The sequence below is a fragment of the Harpegnathos saltator genome, unplaced genomic scaffold, assembly GCF_003227715.2.
Source record: "Harpegnathos saltator strain DR-91 unplaced genomic scaffold, Hsal_v8.6 scaffold659, whole genome shotgun sequence".
Taxonomy (NCBI): domain Eukaryota; kingdom Metazoa; phylum Arthropoda; class Insecta; order Hymenoptera; family Formicidae; genus Harpegnathos; species Harpegnathos saltator.
Genome location: NW_020230492.1, coordinates 1,229,399 through 1,247,582, shown reverse-complemented (window position 1 = coordinate 1,247,582; position 18,184 = coordinate 1,229,399). Strand labels below are relative to the sequence as shown.

General features: G+C 44.1%; 1 protein-coding gene across 1 annotated transcript in view; it reads right to left on the bottom strand.

The window, feature by feature from the left end:
- Window positions 1-1,471: 1,471 nt before the first annotated feature.
- The window catches only part of LOC105185198 (L-lactate dehydrogenase), a 66,651-nt gene continuing 49,938 nt past the window's right edge, over window positions 1,472-18,184 (bottom strand). The window contains exons 2-9 of the mRNA XM_025304981.1: window positions 14,000-14,138; window positions 13,699-13,823; window positions 13,424-13,576; window positions 13,232-13,349; window positions 8,014-8,352; window positions 6,907-7,024; window positions 6,701-6,833; window positions 1,472-2,371 (exon numbers count right to left, since the gene is read on the bottom strand). Of these exons, the coding sequence (XP_025160766.1) occupies window positions 2,186-2,371; window positions 6,701-6,833; window positions 6,907-7,024; window positions 8,014-8,352; window positions 13,232-13,349; window positions 13,424-13,576; window positions 13,699-13,791 (1,140 nt within the window). The 5' untranslated portion in view covers window positions 13,792-13,823; window positions 14,000-14,138 and the 3' untranslated portion in view covers window positions 1,472-2,185. The remainder of the gene's footprint in view (window positions 2,372-6,700; window positions 6,834-6,906; window positions 7,025-8,013; window positions 8,353-13,231; window positions 13,350-13,423; window positions 13,577-13,698; window positions 13,824-13,999; window positions 14,139-18,184) is intronic.

The window sequence follows — 18,184 nt, the reverse complement described above, 5'->3', positions numbered from 1 at the left end:
GATACTTTCTTTCCTCGCCTCGATGCGAAGCCACTGCTGACAGCGTTTTTATACGACGAGTCACACGCCGCCGCTTGACATCTCTCTGGCTGATACTCCGCGAAATTTTGCGCTCCGTTGAAAGTCACGCGAGACAGCCAGCCGGGAAAGAGCAGACAGTCGACATGAAAAAAATACTCCTGACAGGGAGGCGATGAAGTTGACGGCGGATATGTAGCAAGTAGCTTCACTGTCGATTCGAAATGGCTACGGTAAAATTGGATATGCGATAAGCCGGTCGAATTGCTTTTGCATCGCGTGGAACGTGAGAGAGCTCCTTCTTCCTCCCGTATCCCTCCTCCCTTCTCGCTCTGTCTCTCTCTTTCCTCGCCCGAGAGAGCCCGACGTGTCTTGTACGAGTCCGCGATGTACCGTACGTACATCGGAGATGTGAACCTCCGGTTATCTGCCGTAGCCGGAGATATACAATCCGATTAACACGTTCGATCGAACGAGCGAAAAGATACTATCGATCAATCCAATCGCGCTGTACAGAATCAATTATCGGGTCGGGAAAAAACGCTCGTTACGAAGTACAATGCGCGAAGGAGCGAGCGCGTCGCCCGCGCCGCTCGGCAGATGTAGAGAGAGACTCGCTCGCTCGCTCGCTCGCTCGGCCGACTCGTATCGCCTCGTCCTTCACGCGCTTTTTGTTTCTCGCCGACTAGAAGATCGCGGAATTATTGATCGACAGCTGTTCGATTCGCACACAGGTGGGACGCGCCCCGAAAGTATCCTGTTAAAGGATACTTTCAATTTCCGTTTCGACGGATACCCGAGAAGGGTATCCTCAGAATCGATTTCCATCCTCCCCCCCTGAATTCGAGCCAGTTCATTATCATCACGGATGCAACGATTTCTCAAAATATCGATAACGGTATTATCGTCATTCAGAACTATCAATAACGATAATATCGATAATTTTGAAAAATATCGATATTTATATGAAAAAATGTATGCATATAGGAATACATTTAGAGGTATGCATATGAAGGGTATGCACGAAAAATTTGAAAAGATCATTCAAAAATTTTTATCTTCGTATAATTTATTGTCGTATTCTTATTAGAAAATATATAATGAACCTCAGTCATTTGCCGGAGATCACCACATACACGAAGCAGGAGATTTATTACGGTTCAACGATTGAGGTGGAAATTATAAAAGTGAGCGAATTTACTAGACATCGAGCAATTACATAATACATATATATTCTAGTGAATTCACTCACTTTTGTAATTTTCATCTCGGTCGTAGAATCGTAATAGACCCCCAGAGCTGTAACTGAAAAATACGAAAATCAGCAAAATTCATATCGATACATCGATTTTATCGCAGACAAAAAGTATCGATAAATATTCGACATTCATCTCTCGATATATCGATATTTCGATATTATCGATATTTATCGTTGCATCCCTAATCACGGGCATATAATCCTATTTCGTCCGGACGATCGCTCGGACGACCTTCCGCGCTCTCTTTTCCGAGCAAAAGAGCGGAATGTCGAAACACGCGCGGGTCATATGCGAGCGCTCGTCTCGAGCACACTCGTGAGGATACACGCGCAGCGAACGGAACGTTATACGGGGAAACATAAAAGCTAATGTAGAAAAAAAGGTTGTAGCTTAAACGATCCAATCTCCCTCGCGCTGCCGCGGTCCGAGCGAGCGGCTCAGCTCGCGCTCGCTTCGCGTGCAACGGGGAGTGCATTTTCATCCGACCTCTCACCTTCCCGCCGTGCATCGCGTTCGGCTGCGTAAATCAAAATTCGATCGAGCGAGAAAAAGAGGTGCTCGGTAATAAGCTCCTCCGCACGCGTGCTACATTGTAGCTACGCGGCTTGAGCGTTGCATGTAGCAACGATCGATCGTGGGTAATCTTAGGAGAGCGCGGCCGCCTTAATTTTCCAGGAAGTCGAGTTTCACTGCTCGTATATGTCGTTTATTGTGACGCTCGAGAGCACGCGCGCGCGGAAACCGGTCGCCGGCTACGGAATCGCCGTTATTGCTGAAGAGACGCGCTTCTAAACCCCGTTGTGTCCTCTCCTTCTTCCTCCGATCCTCTGCTCTCCCTCGCCCTTGTGACTTCCGCCGTGGATCTTCCGCCTCTCTCGCCCTCCCGCCTCTTCCCCGGCTCGCTCTCGTCACTCCTCAGTTTCGCAAAAAATGCCGCACTCGCGCAGCACAGCGCGAATGTTGTCGGCGCACCGCTGCACCGCCGCCTTCTCGTGATCGTTTAGGTTCTGCCGCATCTTGGCGTACACACCCTCGCGGCCGAGAACACAGGGCACCGACATGTACACGTCCTTGTCGGTCCGGTGGGAACGGCTCTGCGAACATAGACTCCGTCAGCTTGCTCGCAGCCCTGTCGAGAGTAGGGTTGCCAACTGCCCGGTTTTGACTCGGACTGTTAAGTTTTCAGAAGTCTTGTCCAGTGTCTGGTTAATAAGTCAAACCGGATGTCATATGTCCGATTTTTAAGTTATTGCAATATATTCAACCAATGGAATGAGAGTTCAGAATTTTTAGCAACGTTTCTCCGTTTCAAGCGTCTACAAACGATCGAGCGCCACGAAAAGCCATCTAGTAGATGATCTGCCGATCCATCATTCCATATATATTAAAAAAGTAATAGTTTATTATTTTATTTAATCAAATCTTGTAAAATTGTTTGGAAATTAATATTGTAAATAAATTCTTGTCATATTTTATATTTAATGTAACGTTATGATTATTATTTCTGTCCAGTTTAGTCCGATTTGGGTTTGTTACCAAAGAAGAAATGTCCGGTAATTTTAACTTTTGGATTTGGCAACCCTAATCGAGAGCCGATCGACATATGACTCGGCGCGTCGCCGGCCGCGTTCGTCCAACGCGCGCGATTCTGTGTGACGCCAGTCCTGGAAAAGGACTGCACCAGGAGCCATTCGACAGTCGATCGAGCGAGAGTAGGTGAAGGCTCCAACATGTGGCTGCCATCTTCTTTTAATCGACATCGCGCGCGTTGAGGAAAAAGAAAAATTTTATTTCTAAAATTGGTTCAGTAGATTACGGTTTTCTCTCGCATCAACCGTGTCGCATTTGGATTTCCTTTGAAAAAGCATGTTAGTGGAGAGAGAATAATAATTTATGTAACACCGTAGAGTCGTAACACTCTGCCTCGTTTTCCGGACCAGATCGTCGATTAACGCATTTTCCCACACGCAGAAAAATATTTTGTAGTAACAACTAAAAAATGGTTCAACTAGAAAGTGGTGGTGAAGCGAGAGGGCGTTGGGGAAAATGTATTGAAGTGGATGGAGGCTATTTCGATTGACAAGATATGTATAAAGTATGTCGAATAAAAGTTTAAGTACACAATTAAAAAATAGCCATTTCATCTACAACAACCTAATAAAGGGTGTCCCAAAATTCACGCAAGAAGTAATTTTGATAGAAAACATAGGTTTATAATTAAAAATTGTAAATTTTTTATTGATTCATAAAGTATACAGTATAGGGTTATGTATGGAATACATATCGGGTAAATGGCTTCCACGACTTTGCTGGCACATATGCACTCTTTTGAAATTTTCCATGACCGTTTTGTATAAATGTGGCTGAATTTCGTTGATACAGCGCTCAATTTCCTCCTTCAAGGCGTGGATGGTCGTGGGCTTGTTGGCATAAACCTTAGACTTCAGAAAACCCAAAAGAAAAAAGTTCAACGGCGTTAAATCGCATGATCTGGGCGGCCAAATCTGATCACCAAACGGGAAATTACACGACGACGAGGAAATGACTCATGCAGTAATTGAATTGTTTCTCGGGATGTATGGCATGTGACACCGTCTTGTTGAAACCACATGTCGTCCATATCCATATCTTGCAGTTTAGGCACAAAAAACTGGATTATCATGTCGCGATAGCGAGCCCTATTAACTGTTATTGCCTGACCAGCCGCATTTTCGAAGAAGAATGGTCCGATGATGCATCCAGCCCAAAATTCACACCAAACAGTGACACGTTGTGGATGCATTTGTTTCTCAACAATCACTCATGGATTTTCTGAACTCCAAATGCGACAATTTTGTCGATTAACCAAGCCATCAAGATGAAAATAAGCCTCATCGCTGAAGATGATTATGTTCGAAAAATCAACATCCACTTGTTGTTGCTCCATAATCCATTCAACGAACTCTCTTCGCTGTGCGTAGTCAGTAGGCTTCTGTTCTTGAGTCAATTGAACTTTGTAAGCATGAAGATGCAAATCTTTCGTGAGAATACGTTGTAAAGAGCTTCTCGAAATGTCCAATTCTTGACCACGGTGCCAAATTGATGTTCCTGGACTCTCAACAACACTCTTACGAACTACTTCAATGTTTCGTGTTGAACGACTTGTTGAAGGACGGTCAGAGTGTTTAAGATCACTAATTGATCCAGTCTCCCTAAATTTTTTAATTAATACCTTCACAGTTGATGAAGTTAAATCACTATTCCGACCATATTTTGTACGAAAATTGCGAACTGCAGCTGTCAAATTTTCATTATTTTTCAAATATTGCTCAACAATGAAAACACGTTGTCCTTTCGTGCAGCACTCCATTTAAAAAACCCTGAACTGTCAGCTGTCACGCTGTCTTTTTTTTTCGTTGGCAACACTTTACCGCACAAATGGCGCAAAATTCAAATCTTGCGTGAATTTTGGGACACCCTTTATAAAAAGTATGATTTAGTTTTGAGAGTTTTGCAAGAGATGGCACTAATGTCAGTTTTCGTCAGATGTCGAAGACATTTCAATCACAGCTATTGTTTCTTGATGCTTTAATATTAATCCATTAACCAAGTTAATCATCGTGTTAATATCAAAAATCGTTAGTACGTAAATCGTAAATCATCGTGTTAATACCATCTTAGAAATGGAGCTTTCTAAAGAGCATTTTTAACAAATTATTGTTGATGATAATCAGCGGTGACAGTTTCATTCGGATTTCGAACGAAGTTCATAATACACAACATCTTTCTGATACCACCAAATACACAGCAGTATCCTTGAACCGTGAATATTGCGCTCCTCAAAGTGAACGTTGTTGGTTGACCTGGATCAACCCATATTCACTGTTTATAAGTATCATAAATATTGTATCAAAGGTAATTGGTGAGATCAAAAAGGTATTGTGTATTACGAGCTGTTAAATCCGAATAAAACTGTCATCGTTGATCGTTATCAACGACAATTATACAAATTGAAGCGAGCATTGGACCAAAACAATCACCAATTGTGAGTAAACGATGCAAAGTGATTCTTCTTCACGATAATGCTCAACCTCATGTTGCATTATCAGTGAAGCAAACGCTATTAGAATTGGAATGGCAAGTCTTGCTGCGTATTCTCCAGACATTGCTTTATCTGGTTATCACTTGTTTCGGTCGATGCAACATGCTCTAAAGCAGGGGTTCCCAACCGCGGGTGCGAAAAAGCATTCTTGGGGATGCGAAGGAAAAGTAATTGTAATTAATAATGATTAAGATGAATTCTGGAATAATCCGGCACTTTTACTATCAAATAAAAAAAAATGTTGTTAAAATTATATATTTTTTACATATCTGCACGTAGACATTCATTACGTATCACTATGTGAAGCTTAATACTAGGTAGATAGATAAGGTAGGTAGATAATTTTATAATATTATAATATAATAAATATAATATAATAATATAAATTATAATATTATAATATAATAAATAAATATAATATTATAAATAATTTTATAATATTAAAATGATAGTTAATTTCTATAAAACAATACTATGTAATAATAAATTATTATAAATTAACTGCTTACCTTAAAACTCTAACAACTAATTTTTACCATAAAACATACGAATAATTTTTTTTTATAGGAGATGCGAAGGTTCATTAATAAATTTTTAGAGGTGCGAAAGACAAAAAATGTTGCAAAACTCCGCTCTAGAGCATGTTGCATTGACCGGAACAAGTGATAATCGGATGAAGCAGGTATCGGATACACACTTTCATAACTTGGAACAGGTGCAAAAATTTGTTGAAAATTGGATAAATTCCAAAGAAGAATTTTTTTATCGTCACAGAATCCATCTCTTGCCAGAGAGATAGGAAAAAGCTAGAAAACGAAGGAAAATATTTTGATTAAGGTATCCGTTCGTTATCTTGTTTAAGTAAATCAGTTTTTAAGAAAGAAACCCTCAAAACTAAATGACACTCGTAATATATGTGAAGAAAAATGGAATCTCAGTTACCACGACCGAAATGGTTTATTTGAATTGAAATTGAATGCCGCTGCCGATGAGATGCGATTTTCAACTCGGCCGCGTAAATTTCCCTCTCCATTTATGTACACAGTGACGCTTTGTTTGTCCGTGTAAAGAACGGAACTTGTATTCTTGACAACATTAATGTTCGGTTCATGACCGAATATATTTCTGGGACAACCCCCTACCGGAATTTCTCTTGCTTTGCGAACGTTTCAGTTGATTCCTGAGGAAGGTTTCGGTTGCCGTAACTGAAATTCAGTTGTATCAACTGAATAGTTTTCTGCGTGTATGAAAGTAACAGCACCGTCAAGCCCTTAGAGTCCACAAAGTACGTTTCCGACAGATTTTCCCGGGACGTTCATCCCCCCCTAATTGTATCTCTTACATGTATGTACGTGGACACTGGCAACACTATTTTCGTGTTCCTGATTATAGCGTCGATGATTTCGGCGGTGCAGAAACCCAGAGCCCAACAGCCCGGCCCTTTGTCGTCTTTCCGGCGATTAAGCTCGGCGTCGCTGTAAACGCAACGCAACGTTTTACTACTTCCCTAAATTCTCTCAAGAACGTTCCGCGCTCTCGGCCACTGACGTTTTATTTACAGCTTCGGCGATGTCGCGCCACTTCTCAGGGTCGTTCTCTTGGCCCATTCTCGGGTTTATGTCGCATATCCTCGTGCCGGCCACGTTAACGCTTGACCATATGGGAACTGTGTGTGTGTGTAAAAGACATAGATGTTAAGGGCGAAGGGCAGTCGCCGTGGATTGTTAGGCGAGGTCATTTGCAGCACAGCGAAAATGCACACGATGCTTAAGCGCGCGATCGGTATTTGTCGGTCGCACGACGATAAAAGCTCTCCGGGCATATTTATGACATTCGGGAATGACGATGACGCGAATGGAAAATAGACTCGGGAGGCAAGAAGGACACTTATACCCATATTCATAGTCCTTCCTTATCTTAAAAATGGAGGAAACCTCGATGAAGGATTCTTTGAATCCCTAAGGTCACCTTATTTCATAAATGGATCTCGAGTCTTCCTTTCAGAAGGAAGGAAGGAAGGAAGGAAGGCTGCGTTCCGATATTCACTGTCAGTACTGAAATTCTATAATATATGTGACACGAGATATAGATTTTTAGTACTAGCAGTGGATATCGGAACGCAGCTATAACCTAGCATCAGTTTAGCAGTGCATATTGCAATATGGATAAAGCTAATAAAAGCGTACGTTATACGGAGCAAGAGCGAATGCTCTTGACGCAACTTATCGCTGAGAAGATTACCGAAAAGAAAAATCCTTTGTCAGAATCACTTAAAAATTCGCTGTCCATTGTTCTCTTTTTCCTTTATATATTTTCAGTTTGAAAGCGCGACATCACAAGTAAATTGCAATGGGACAAAGTAAGTGTTGTAGGTTATGTTTAATTTATTCTGCGTATCGTGCTAAAAACTTATTGCACTTTTGTGCATTAGTTCAGAAATGCAACGAAAAGGAACAGATGTAAGGTAACATTTCCTTCTCAAGGAAGCTCGTGACTTCCTTTGAGATAAGGGAGCCAGTAAGGCTCTTTGTTTGGTCGAGGAAGGTTTATAAAATGTAAAATGAGGAATGAGGAATCCTTATTTCTCAAGGAAGGACTATGAATACGGGTATTAGGTGTTCGCTGATTGGAATTAGCAGACGAGCTCTCACGTACCGGACGTGTCACCCTGCGCACCGATGTTCACGCAGCTAATTGACTTGCGCGCGACTCCCAACTTCTGGCTCACTAGATCCTGCAACCTGCAGCTGTCGAGCAAAGTCCCCGTGCCGAGTACCCGGTGCGACGGAAACTTGGACAACTTCCAAGTGACGTACGACATCACGTCGATCGGCTGACTTACAACCAGTAACACCGCTTTACCCGCCAACTTGGCGATCAGGGGGATGATCCTCTTAAACACGTCGACGTTGTTCTTCACGTCCAGCTTCTCCCCCGGCTTTTTCTCGCAAGCCGCGATTACCACCACCGACGAGTCTCTTATCTTGTAGATGTCTGAAACACAATAGACCGTCTTCGATGTTGGATCTCTCAGCGCGCATTTTCATCTCTCACCATCCCCCCTTTTCTCCCCATGCGGAAAGGGTAAATTATAACGGGAAATGAACTCCGTTAAGAATCGGATCTTCCGAGGAATCTCTCTCTCTCTCTCTCTCTCTCTCGTTTTTTGGAACTGCGCATCATCAGCTACTCGGAAGCGTGTGGAATACAAAACGACGAGATGGGACAAGAAGTTTTCTCCCCTTTCGAGGGAGGGAAGGAGAGCGAGATTCCGCATCGGCGGAGATGCGCCGATAAAGACGACGAGGAAGACAATTCAGAGCGGCTGGAAAAATAAAAAGTCCGAGGCAACACCTTCTCACCAAGTGCTTGTAGTAACACACAGCGGTACCGCGCGCGCGGCCATACGAAAGATACATTTACGACGGTGAGATGTTGTTACAGATAACTCTCGGCAAGCCCGTAAAAAAGTCGTCCCACTTGTTCCGGTAATTGCTACCTCGCACGAGACAAGATCGGGAAGAGCCGATTCCGCTATCCTACTTGTACCGAATAGCGGCCAGGTCGACTTTTGCTGCCTTGCTCGCAGCGTGCCGGAAAATTCACGACGAGGTCGACAAATCGAGGCTTTTCCGGGCTGAGAAATTCGCTCGACGGAACTCGACGCGAACGTGGAATCTCCTTATTCTGAGTTCGTCGCCGCTGCCTCGCGAAAGAATTCCCACGAAGGGGGTCACCGTGCTTTTCTAGGTGACAAACTCGCCCAATCGTCGGACGGGGCACTATGGGACGTTTACACCCTTTTTCTGGCCAAAATTGGTAAAATTCAAAGTGACTGTCCGTAACATCTAAACATTCTAAAAGTTTCGACAAATCGTCATAAAACATAAGAAAAAATTTGAGTCAATTTGTTCCACGATAAGCATGTTTTTTCTTACGTTTTGTATTCAGAAGTGCGCGCACAGAACTGTACACTAAAGTTGCGAAACGCTCATTTCTTTGAAATTTGTTATCTCTTTAACTATTAAAACCTTACGCATCACTGTTTTAAATACAATATTTTTTTAGCACAAACTAGTGCTTCAAAATAATAATAATAAATTAAACTTTGAATATTATGGATGAGAAAATCTTCTATATGAAGTAGAAGGAAATAAAGATTTAACCAGTTTCTAATATTTGAAGGACCAGAACTTCCGGATAACAACCGATAACAAACCAAATTTTGGCTCATATTTTAGATGGAACCTTAATCTTCGAACCAAAATCGTTTAGGAAATTTGCAGCTAGGCGCAACTTTGTGAAATATAATTTTCACAAGCAAAGATCATTTTAACCAGGTCACTGGTGAGCCGAAATCAACGTTTTGTGCCAAAAGTGGTAAGAGCGACTAATATCGTATTTTATATGTAAGCTTATCTATAAAAGGTTTTTTGAGTCGCTGATTACGAATCTGGAGTCGAAATTTTAAAATTCAAAATGGCGGATTCAATATGTGATTTCAAATGGCTAACTTTTATATGATATTATGGATATGTATCAAACTCGGTATACGTATGTTTTTTCGATCACAGATGACAAATAGAGTCGAAATTAAAAAATTAAAAGCATATAAAAAAATTAATAAAAACAGAAACAAAAAATTAAAAGTATATAAAAACAAAAAATAATATAAAAACAAAAAATAAAAAAAAATTAAAAGTAAGGAAAACAAAAAATAGAAAAATGGAGTGTAAAATCCTACTGTAGCCTTCACGTGGCGCACTCTGGGGTCGTGATATTTCACCAGCTAATATGGAGGTAAAAGTATATATAATGAAATATTATTAGTCACCAGAAGCAAAAATTTTGATCTGTCATTTTGGATTCGCCATTTTGAATTGCAGGTTCTTGATATCAAATTCAAAATCAACGACTATAAAAATTCCTTGCATCTCATTTCCACAAAAAACAAATAATTTTTACTATTTTCGACCGCCATATTGGATGTGCCATTTTGAATTTTAAGTTTTTAATATCAGATTCAGAATCAGCGACCCCAAATACCCCTGTGTATACAAATTTACCTCATAAAAATTAATCTTTATAATTTTGGCCAGAAAAAGGATACAAACGTCCCATAGCGGCGGGGTAAGCGCCGAGGACGGAAATAGAAAACCGCAGCGTGGAGAGTCGATCGTGGCCGCGATAAATAGGAGTGCACGAAATTTACGAGCGTGCCCGTGAAAAACTCCGGGGAAACGTTCTCGGCCCGATTGCAAGCGCAGGCCGTTGTAGATGAGGATCGAGATTAAAGAACGACTCCGAGGAGAATCCCGAGCCTCGAAACTCGCCGCGTTAACCCAAAACCCATTCCCCCCCCCGCCCCCTCTGGGCCGTGTTGTGCGCTGGGGAGCATAGTTTCTGATCCGCTGCACCGTTGACAGCGGCCTCTTGACAGCAGGTAACCCGACGGCTCGTCGCTTCGAATGGGCGTCGATCGAAGCCGGGCGACGATCACGACGCGCGATTGACGCGCGGTTGACGCTCGCCGAGGCTCATCAGTCCGAACGTATCAATCTGAAATTTGTGGAATTCGTGCCGGCCCGTGAACCAGACTGCCTCTCGTTCTCAACGCTCGGAAGGTTCGCCTCGTTGACGGCCGCTCACGAGGCGCTCTGATGCCGCGTAGGCTGTGAAACGGAGCGTGACGACGGGATCATTCGGAGTGTGAATCACTGCGACTACTTCACCATCGGCTATACTTTGATACGCGATGGACGGAGCTCTTGGAGAGTCACATGTGAGTTAGAGGTACGAGGGGAAAATATACAGAGTATATAAAAAGTACCGGGACGGCGAAATATATTTAAGCATTTTAGAAAAAAATGTTCCAGACGAAAGTTATATGGTTTCAAGGGGGACATAAAGCAATTATATCATTTTGTTCACAAATGTTTACAAATGTTGTTTACAAATATTTTTTTAAGCGAAAATCCCAATTTCCTATTATATCATCTTTTCCTACCGATTAATTTTATCAACTTTTGTCTGAAACATTTTTTTATTTGTCTACTACTTTTTATAATAAAATATTGTTGTTACAATAGAGCCCTAACTTTTGTTAATCTATCGACCATTGGAAATTTCCTAATCATCAAATTAATAAAAGTCAGGGCGCTATTGTAACATTATTATATTCTTGAGACTAAAGAGAGTAAAAAAGTATATCATTTTCTCTTTCGACAAATAATTAGCGAGATATCGTGAGTTAAATATTAAAAAAGATATCAAGTTTTCCTTAAATATCTCAAAAATATTAGACAAATAAAAAATGTTTCGAACAAAAATTGTTAAAATTAATTGGTAGAAAAAGATGATATAATAAAAAATTTGGATTTCCATTTAAGAAAAGTAATGATCGGTGAATATCTCGAAAGTGGCATCCTCTGTAAACAAAATGATATAGTTGTTTTATATCCTCTTTAAAACCATACAACTTTTGTCTGAAACATTTTTTTCTAAAATGCTCAGTTTTTGAAATATTTCGCCGTCCCAGTACTTCTTACACGGCCTGTATATTAGGCGTACATATTAATTCGGTGCTTTTACATTTAATATCTTGTAATTTTGGTTCAAATTAAAAATTTTTTCTCCTTCCATGATGATTTGAAAGTGCCAACTTTAAACTTTAAGGAACACTATTGCTACTTGACTCTTTGTAAATAAACTTCAAATTTCATGAAAAAAAAATACCAAATGTGCAATCAATGCAATATTACGTGTTTTGATTAATGTTAAGAGTTGACGATGAATGGATTGCTTCTAAAGAAAATTCTTTTTTCTACTGTGGACTTCACTTATTGCTAGAAAAATGAGAAGATATTGTAGCAAGCGGTGAAAAATATTTTGATTGAAATAATCTAAATAATTAACCGTCGCATAATGCAGCGGCTTCAACGGTTAACCCTTTGAGGCATAGTAGTAAGTATACTTATCACCTATTTATTCTCACATTTTCATGAAATATTTCATATTTGAGGGATTCTTGTCGGGTTTTTTGCGTTTTTTAGCTTCTTATATGATATGGGAACATACATGAAAAGTTGAAAAATGTTTTGCATAAGTTGTCCATTTATTATAAATAAACAAAGTGCGAAAAATACATTTTTACAGAAAAAAATCATTTTCCACGAAATTACGAATATGAGAGAATTTTTTGCTCAAAATCAAGATTTGGGGGTTTCTTGAATCGCTGATGACGAATCTGAGGTCAAAATTCCAAAATTAATTTTCCAAGATGGGGGATTCCAAATGGCGGATCATAGAATGTACATAAAATTAGCTAAAATTGTACTCTAGTTAGTTTTTGAGCTCGCTGATTACGAATCTGAGGTCCAAATTTTTAAATTTATTTTCCAAGATGGCGGATCATAAAATTTTTATATGATTAGTTGAAATTGTACTTTGGTTAGCTTTCAAAGTCGCTGATTACGAATCACCGATGTCACCAAAATTATCGCGATTTTTCATATTTGTGGCCGCTATCTTGAATCTGCCATCTTAAATTTTGAAAATCCGATAATGGATTTGTAATCAGCGGCTCCAAAAATCCCACAATACCCATTGTCACCGAAATTATCGTGATTTTTCATTTTTGCGTCCGCCATCTTAGATCGGCCATCTTGAATTTCGAAAATCTGATAACGGATTCGTCATCAGCGACCCCAGAAACCCTCGTATATAAATTTTCATATGATTCGGATTTTCTGAAAAATACGTGCCTCAAAGGATTAACGGTTCGTACTCGAAGACCCGCGTAATTTCTCGTTCTTCTCGTAGCGCGCGTTCGCGCTGCGAGCCTCGAGACTAATTGAAACGCGACGCAACATACCTGACGTGCCAGTCACAAGCGGGCATCCCAGAAACATGGAGGCGTGCTGAATGTCTTCGGCTTCGGCGGCAGCCTTGTCCAAGTTCTGATCGATCAGACAGACCTCGCTCGCAATTCGCTGAAAAGCACGCGAGACAAGATCATCGCTCAAACGCCGGTGGCTTCCGCATCTCGCTGCGCGGATATACTGACTCTCATGAGGAGCGCGATGGCGCAAGCCATGCCGACCTTCCTGGTACCCACGATCGAGACCTTGGTGTCGTGTGGTTGAACGTCACACGGGCCTAAATGCCTCGTTATCAAAGCGTTCGGCGTGGTAGTCGTCGTGATCGGGCTCTTGTCGACCTGTCGATTACCCCGCGTCAGACACAACGCAAACGCGGAGCATTCTTCCAAACAGCGCTGAATTTCTGCGCTCGAGCAAGCTGACGAAAGAAAAAAAAATGCCTCCTTTTTCCTCAACTCACGTCTTCGCCTTCATTTTCATCCTGAGTCGCCTTGCCGACGACCTCCCCTACAACGTCCTCCCTTCTGGGCACGTCAGAGCCTTCGTCAGCCATACTGCGGTCGTTACTGTTACCTCGCCGAACAGCTGCGCGATAGCCGTATGTTTAATGGAAGCGCGCTCGCGCCGGTCTATTTGCATTTTTTAGTCGTACACACGCGCGTCCCCTCCCTCCCCCCCCCGTCATGCTCGCACCTTGCCCCTCTGGGACGTATTAATGCCCTCGATACGTATCAGCCGCGGTGTTTCGTCACCCTCATTACCTGAATCGCGTGACTTCCCTCGGCCACGTTATTGACCACGCGGCCGCTCGTCAAGGTGGTCGCTACTTCTCAGGAAGGGGCTTAAATGAGCGGCGTGTGCGAGCGGTCGTTGCTTACGCTTATGCAGATCCGGATCGACCTACGCAGAAACGAGTCATCGGTTTTTCAGGTGAATCAGGTACCTCCGTTATGAGGAAGAGGGAACGTCCGGCGAGCGGGTCGGGCAGGGGGCGAAAGCGAGAGAGAGAGAGAGAGAGAGAGAGAGAGGAAGGAGAGGCAACTCTACCACGAGAAACTCTAGCTGGAAGAATAACGGCGGAACTTATCCGCACGGCTCGCTGTAAATTAGCCGCAGGTAGTCGTCGTAGAGAAACGCAGGCTACCTCCCCCGCCCCTCCCTCTCCCTCCGTCCCTCCCCCGCGACGTTGTGTTGTACGTCGGTAAACAGTCGCGGGTGTACCTACGTAAAACGCGGATCTGTCGGTCGGTCATGGCGGATGAATACGACTTTAACGACAGTTCCGAAATGAAATAATTAAGCCGCCGAGTCGAGCGCTAAATCATCCCTCCTCTTTAACCTCTTAACGGCCGGTGCGCGCGACTCGCGCAGGGAGAGACTCGTCTATCGATAGCTGTGGTGAATTTTTCCCCGAAGAGATCTCGCGTCTCAGCGACGAGCGACGGGGATAAATCTTTGATGGTTTACGACGCGGAAGCCATTAGCCGCGGTATGTTTTCAGCGTCTTCCCGTTCAATGCTGCGCGCGAGCGCGCTAATTAATAATCGCATTTATCTCCATATCTGCGCTCGTTAGCCTCGCTGATCGCAGCGCGACGGAAAGTTACGCGAAGCGGCCGACCTGCAATTTGACTCGCGAGAGCACTCGCGGCGGAGAATATTGCAGCGTGTACTTTCGGGGCGGATTATCAACGTCAAGCTGCTATATCATCTCGGAGTGTCTCGGGAGTCTCTAAAGACACTCCGGGAGAGCCGCGTGGCGAAACACGCGACGCCATATATAATTCGCCCGGCGCGGGGTGCGCGTTGAAAGTAACTCCTCGCGTCCGCGCGCGCGCGATATAATGCCCGAGCGACAATCTTGAGCATCTGAAAAAAGGGAGCAGCTGAAAGAGCAAAACTTTTCCATTTACTTTGCCGGCCGGCCGATAAATCACGAGGAGCAGCGCGGCCGGCGCGCTGCATTTAGAAGTAACGTAGCGAGGCGTTCCCCCGGTAGTTCGGGGGCAGCCGGCGAGGTTTTTTAGCACACATTCGAAGATGGACTGCCTCTCTCTCTCTCTTTCTCTCTCTCTCTCTCTCTCTTTCTCTCTCTCTCTCTCTATCTCGAGGAGTTCCGTTCCCCGCGATCCGCACACACGCGCGCGCAGCTCGGGCCTCTTGATCAGCGACGAGCTGGTCCTCCGCTCTCACACGGACGCATTCAATTTTAGCGTTAATAATCGCCAGGAAAAATGACGACCTTAAACGCGGCCATTCATCAGGGCCGATCGATATTGCGAATGCGCCTTAACGACGGAGAGATACCATCGACGCCGTCCGACGCTGCAGAGTTATTGAATCGCGTCAAATAATATACGAGCCAATAATGTATGAATAGTCCTGCAATTATGGCCCGCCGATCGTATCTAGAGGCGCGTTGTAATTTAGTAATCGTTCATTCTCGCTGCGCCCTCCCGGAGGACGGGAGGGCTCTCCTCGTTGGGCACCGTTGAATATCGATCGGCCGCGGTGTCGCGGATTTTTCACCGACGCCCGAAACTTTCGGCGAGATTCGCGCTGCAACGAGTCGCGCGCTGCCGTGAGTCGCGCTCGCTCCCTCCCTCCCCCTCTTGCCGGGCTGCGCCATAGGTTGCATCGGGATTGTAATAGGATAATAAGTTTTGCATCTTTTTTTCATGACCCCGTGACGCTCGAGGCCATTCATAATACCAGTTAAAATCGGTATCTACCAATTAAACGATTTCCTAATAACATCCACACACACACACACACACACACACACACACACACACACACACACACACACACACACACACGCACACACACACACACACACATACACACACACACGCCGGAACGAGAGGCTGAGGAAGTAATTTCGTGCCTGACATTTATAGCCGGAGCGCCGTGTAACGGCGTGTAAGGTGCGAACGAAGCGCCCCGCTTCCAGATAATTAATTCTCTGCCTTAATTAATCACCCCGCGAATTTTATCGGGCATCGAGGTCGCGGGACAATACGCGCGATCGATATAGCATCGCGTTGCACGCGCGAGCGAGTCCTCGACCCGATCAACGTCGATATCTCGGCGATCTTCGCGATCCTTGGCTCGTGCGTTCGGGATCGCTATTGTACCCGCCCGATGCCCAAACGCTGAGCGTACTGAAGCAGCAGAGAAAGAGTGGGAGGGAGGGAGAAAGGCCCTCGCGCAGGAGGACACGAATCGAGCGCGATAAAGGCGTGATTCGACGATAACGATGTCTCGTGGGGCAAGATTTAGTCGAGTGGATGGTGCAAACGAGCCTCCGTTTACCGCGAGGATAGTCCTCGAAGGTTGCTCGTAAGCAACCGATCTTCTGGTACCCAGACCCAGTCAACCGATCCCGACACTGGCTCGCGCATGCCTTCGGTGCACAATGGTTGGTGGTACTGCAGCTGATACAAGTATGTTCGCTGTGCAACCGGAATTTTAATTGGCTATTTGTTTGTCCGCTACACTTCGTGGAGCTGCTATTGTCCGCCCTGCCGCGGGAGAACGACCATCACCTTTCTTCTCTCTCTTTCTCTCTCTCTCTCCCCCTCCCCCTCCACCCCTCTCTCTCTCTCGCTCGCTCGCCCGCTCTCTCTCTCTCTCTCTCTCTCTCTCTCTCTCTCTTTCTCTCTCCTCGCCTCATCCCTTCCTCCTCCCCACCTCTTTCTCCTCCTTTGCTCCCGTTCCGCTTTTCTCATCGGCACGCTATTAATCTGCTTTTGAGAAAGGAAGCGCTCTTTCGACGGGGTCGCCCCTTCAATATGCTAGGATTGTTACATTTAATCCCTGAAATTAGGAATCTTTTCTCGGGCCAACAAGCCGGTGTGAGGAAAGAGCTGGAAATTAATTGAATTTTTAAGGTCAACACTCGCGCGCGCGCACGATTATTCGTCACGTTAAGTTGTCCACGGAACAATATTATAAGGGGTACATGTTCCCCGAGACCGTCCAGCTTTTTATTCTCGCTCCTCCCGGCGCGTCACTCTCTCTTTCTCTCTGTCGCGATATCAGTAATTATTTCCCCGACTTGTTCTCGCCGGTTATTCTCGTCCCGAGAACGAGTATCTCCCGGACGGAATTTAATTTAGCGTGCGAGTCTCGACTTTTCTCGGTAATGCGCTCTAATAAATTAGGAAGTTACAAGCTTGCCGCTCGGTTTAATCAACGGCGCAAGAACCGACACGGTTCAGTCGTCGCGTGGATTGCCCGAAGCGGAGCGGAGGAACGTCACTCGCCATCAGGACCGGGCCCGACGCTTTTTGCACTGTGTCCGTGATACTTATTCCAATTAAAAGCTTACCTCTATTTTAGGCCAGGTCGCTCCGACGGCACCTCGCCGGCGAGACGAGGCTCAGAAAGGGCACATGCCGTGACCGTCAGAGAAGAAGACGCCGTCGACGCCGTGAATCGGAGATTATGAACGCGGGATCGGTAGCTCTCCGACGAACATTATCGCTTCCTCCCACCCCCCACCCCTCGCACGCGTTGTACTGCTTTATAGCTCGCTGTTCGCGGGGAATGAACGTGTCGAATGACCGTCATTGCGCTCATAAGATTTTTCCTCGATGTGAAAAATACAGCAGCAGCCAGCTTTAGTTTGAGGATTTCTCGTTTTTCTCTGTTGAGAGGGAAAAAGCGGGTCTCTCTCTCATTCTATTAGAAGTATGATTTGGGTGTGAGGGTTTTTTTTCTCAACATTGATTTACTTAAACAAGATAATGAACGAGTACTTTAATCAGAATATTTTCCTTTGTTTTCTACAATTTTTTCCTATTTTTCTGGCAAGAGATGGATTCCGCAACGATAAAAAGATTCTTCTTTGGAGTTGATTCAATTTTCAACAAATTTTCGCACTTGTTCCAAGGTATGAAAGTGTGTATCCTCTTGAGCAGGGATTCCCACCGGGAGTGCAAA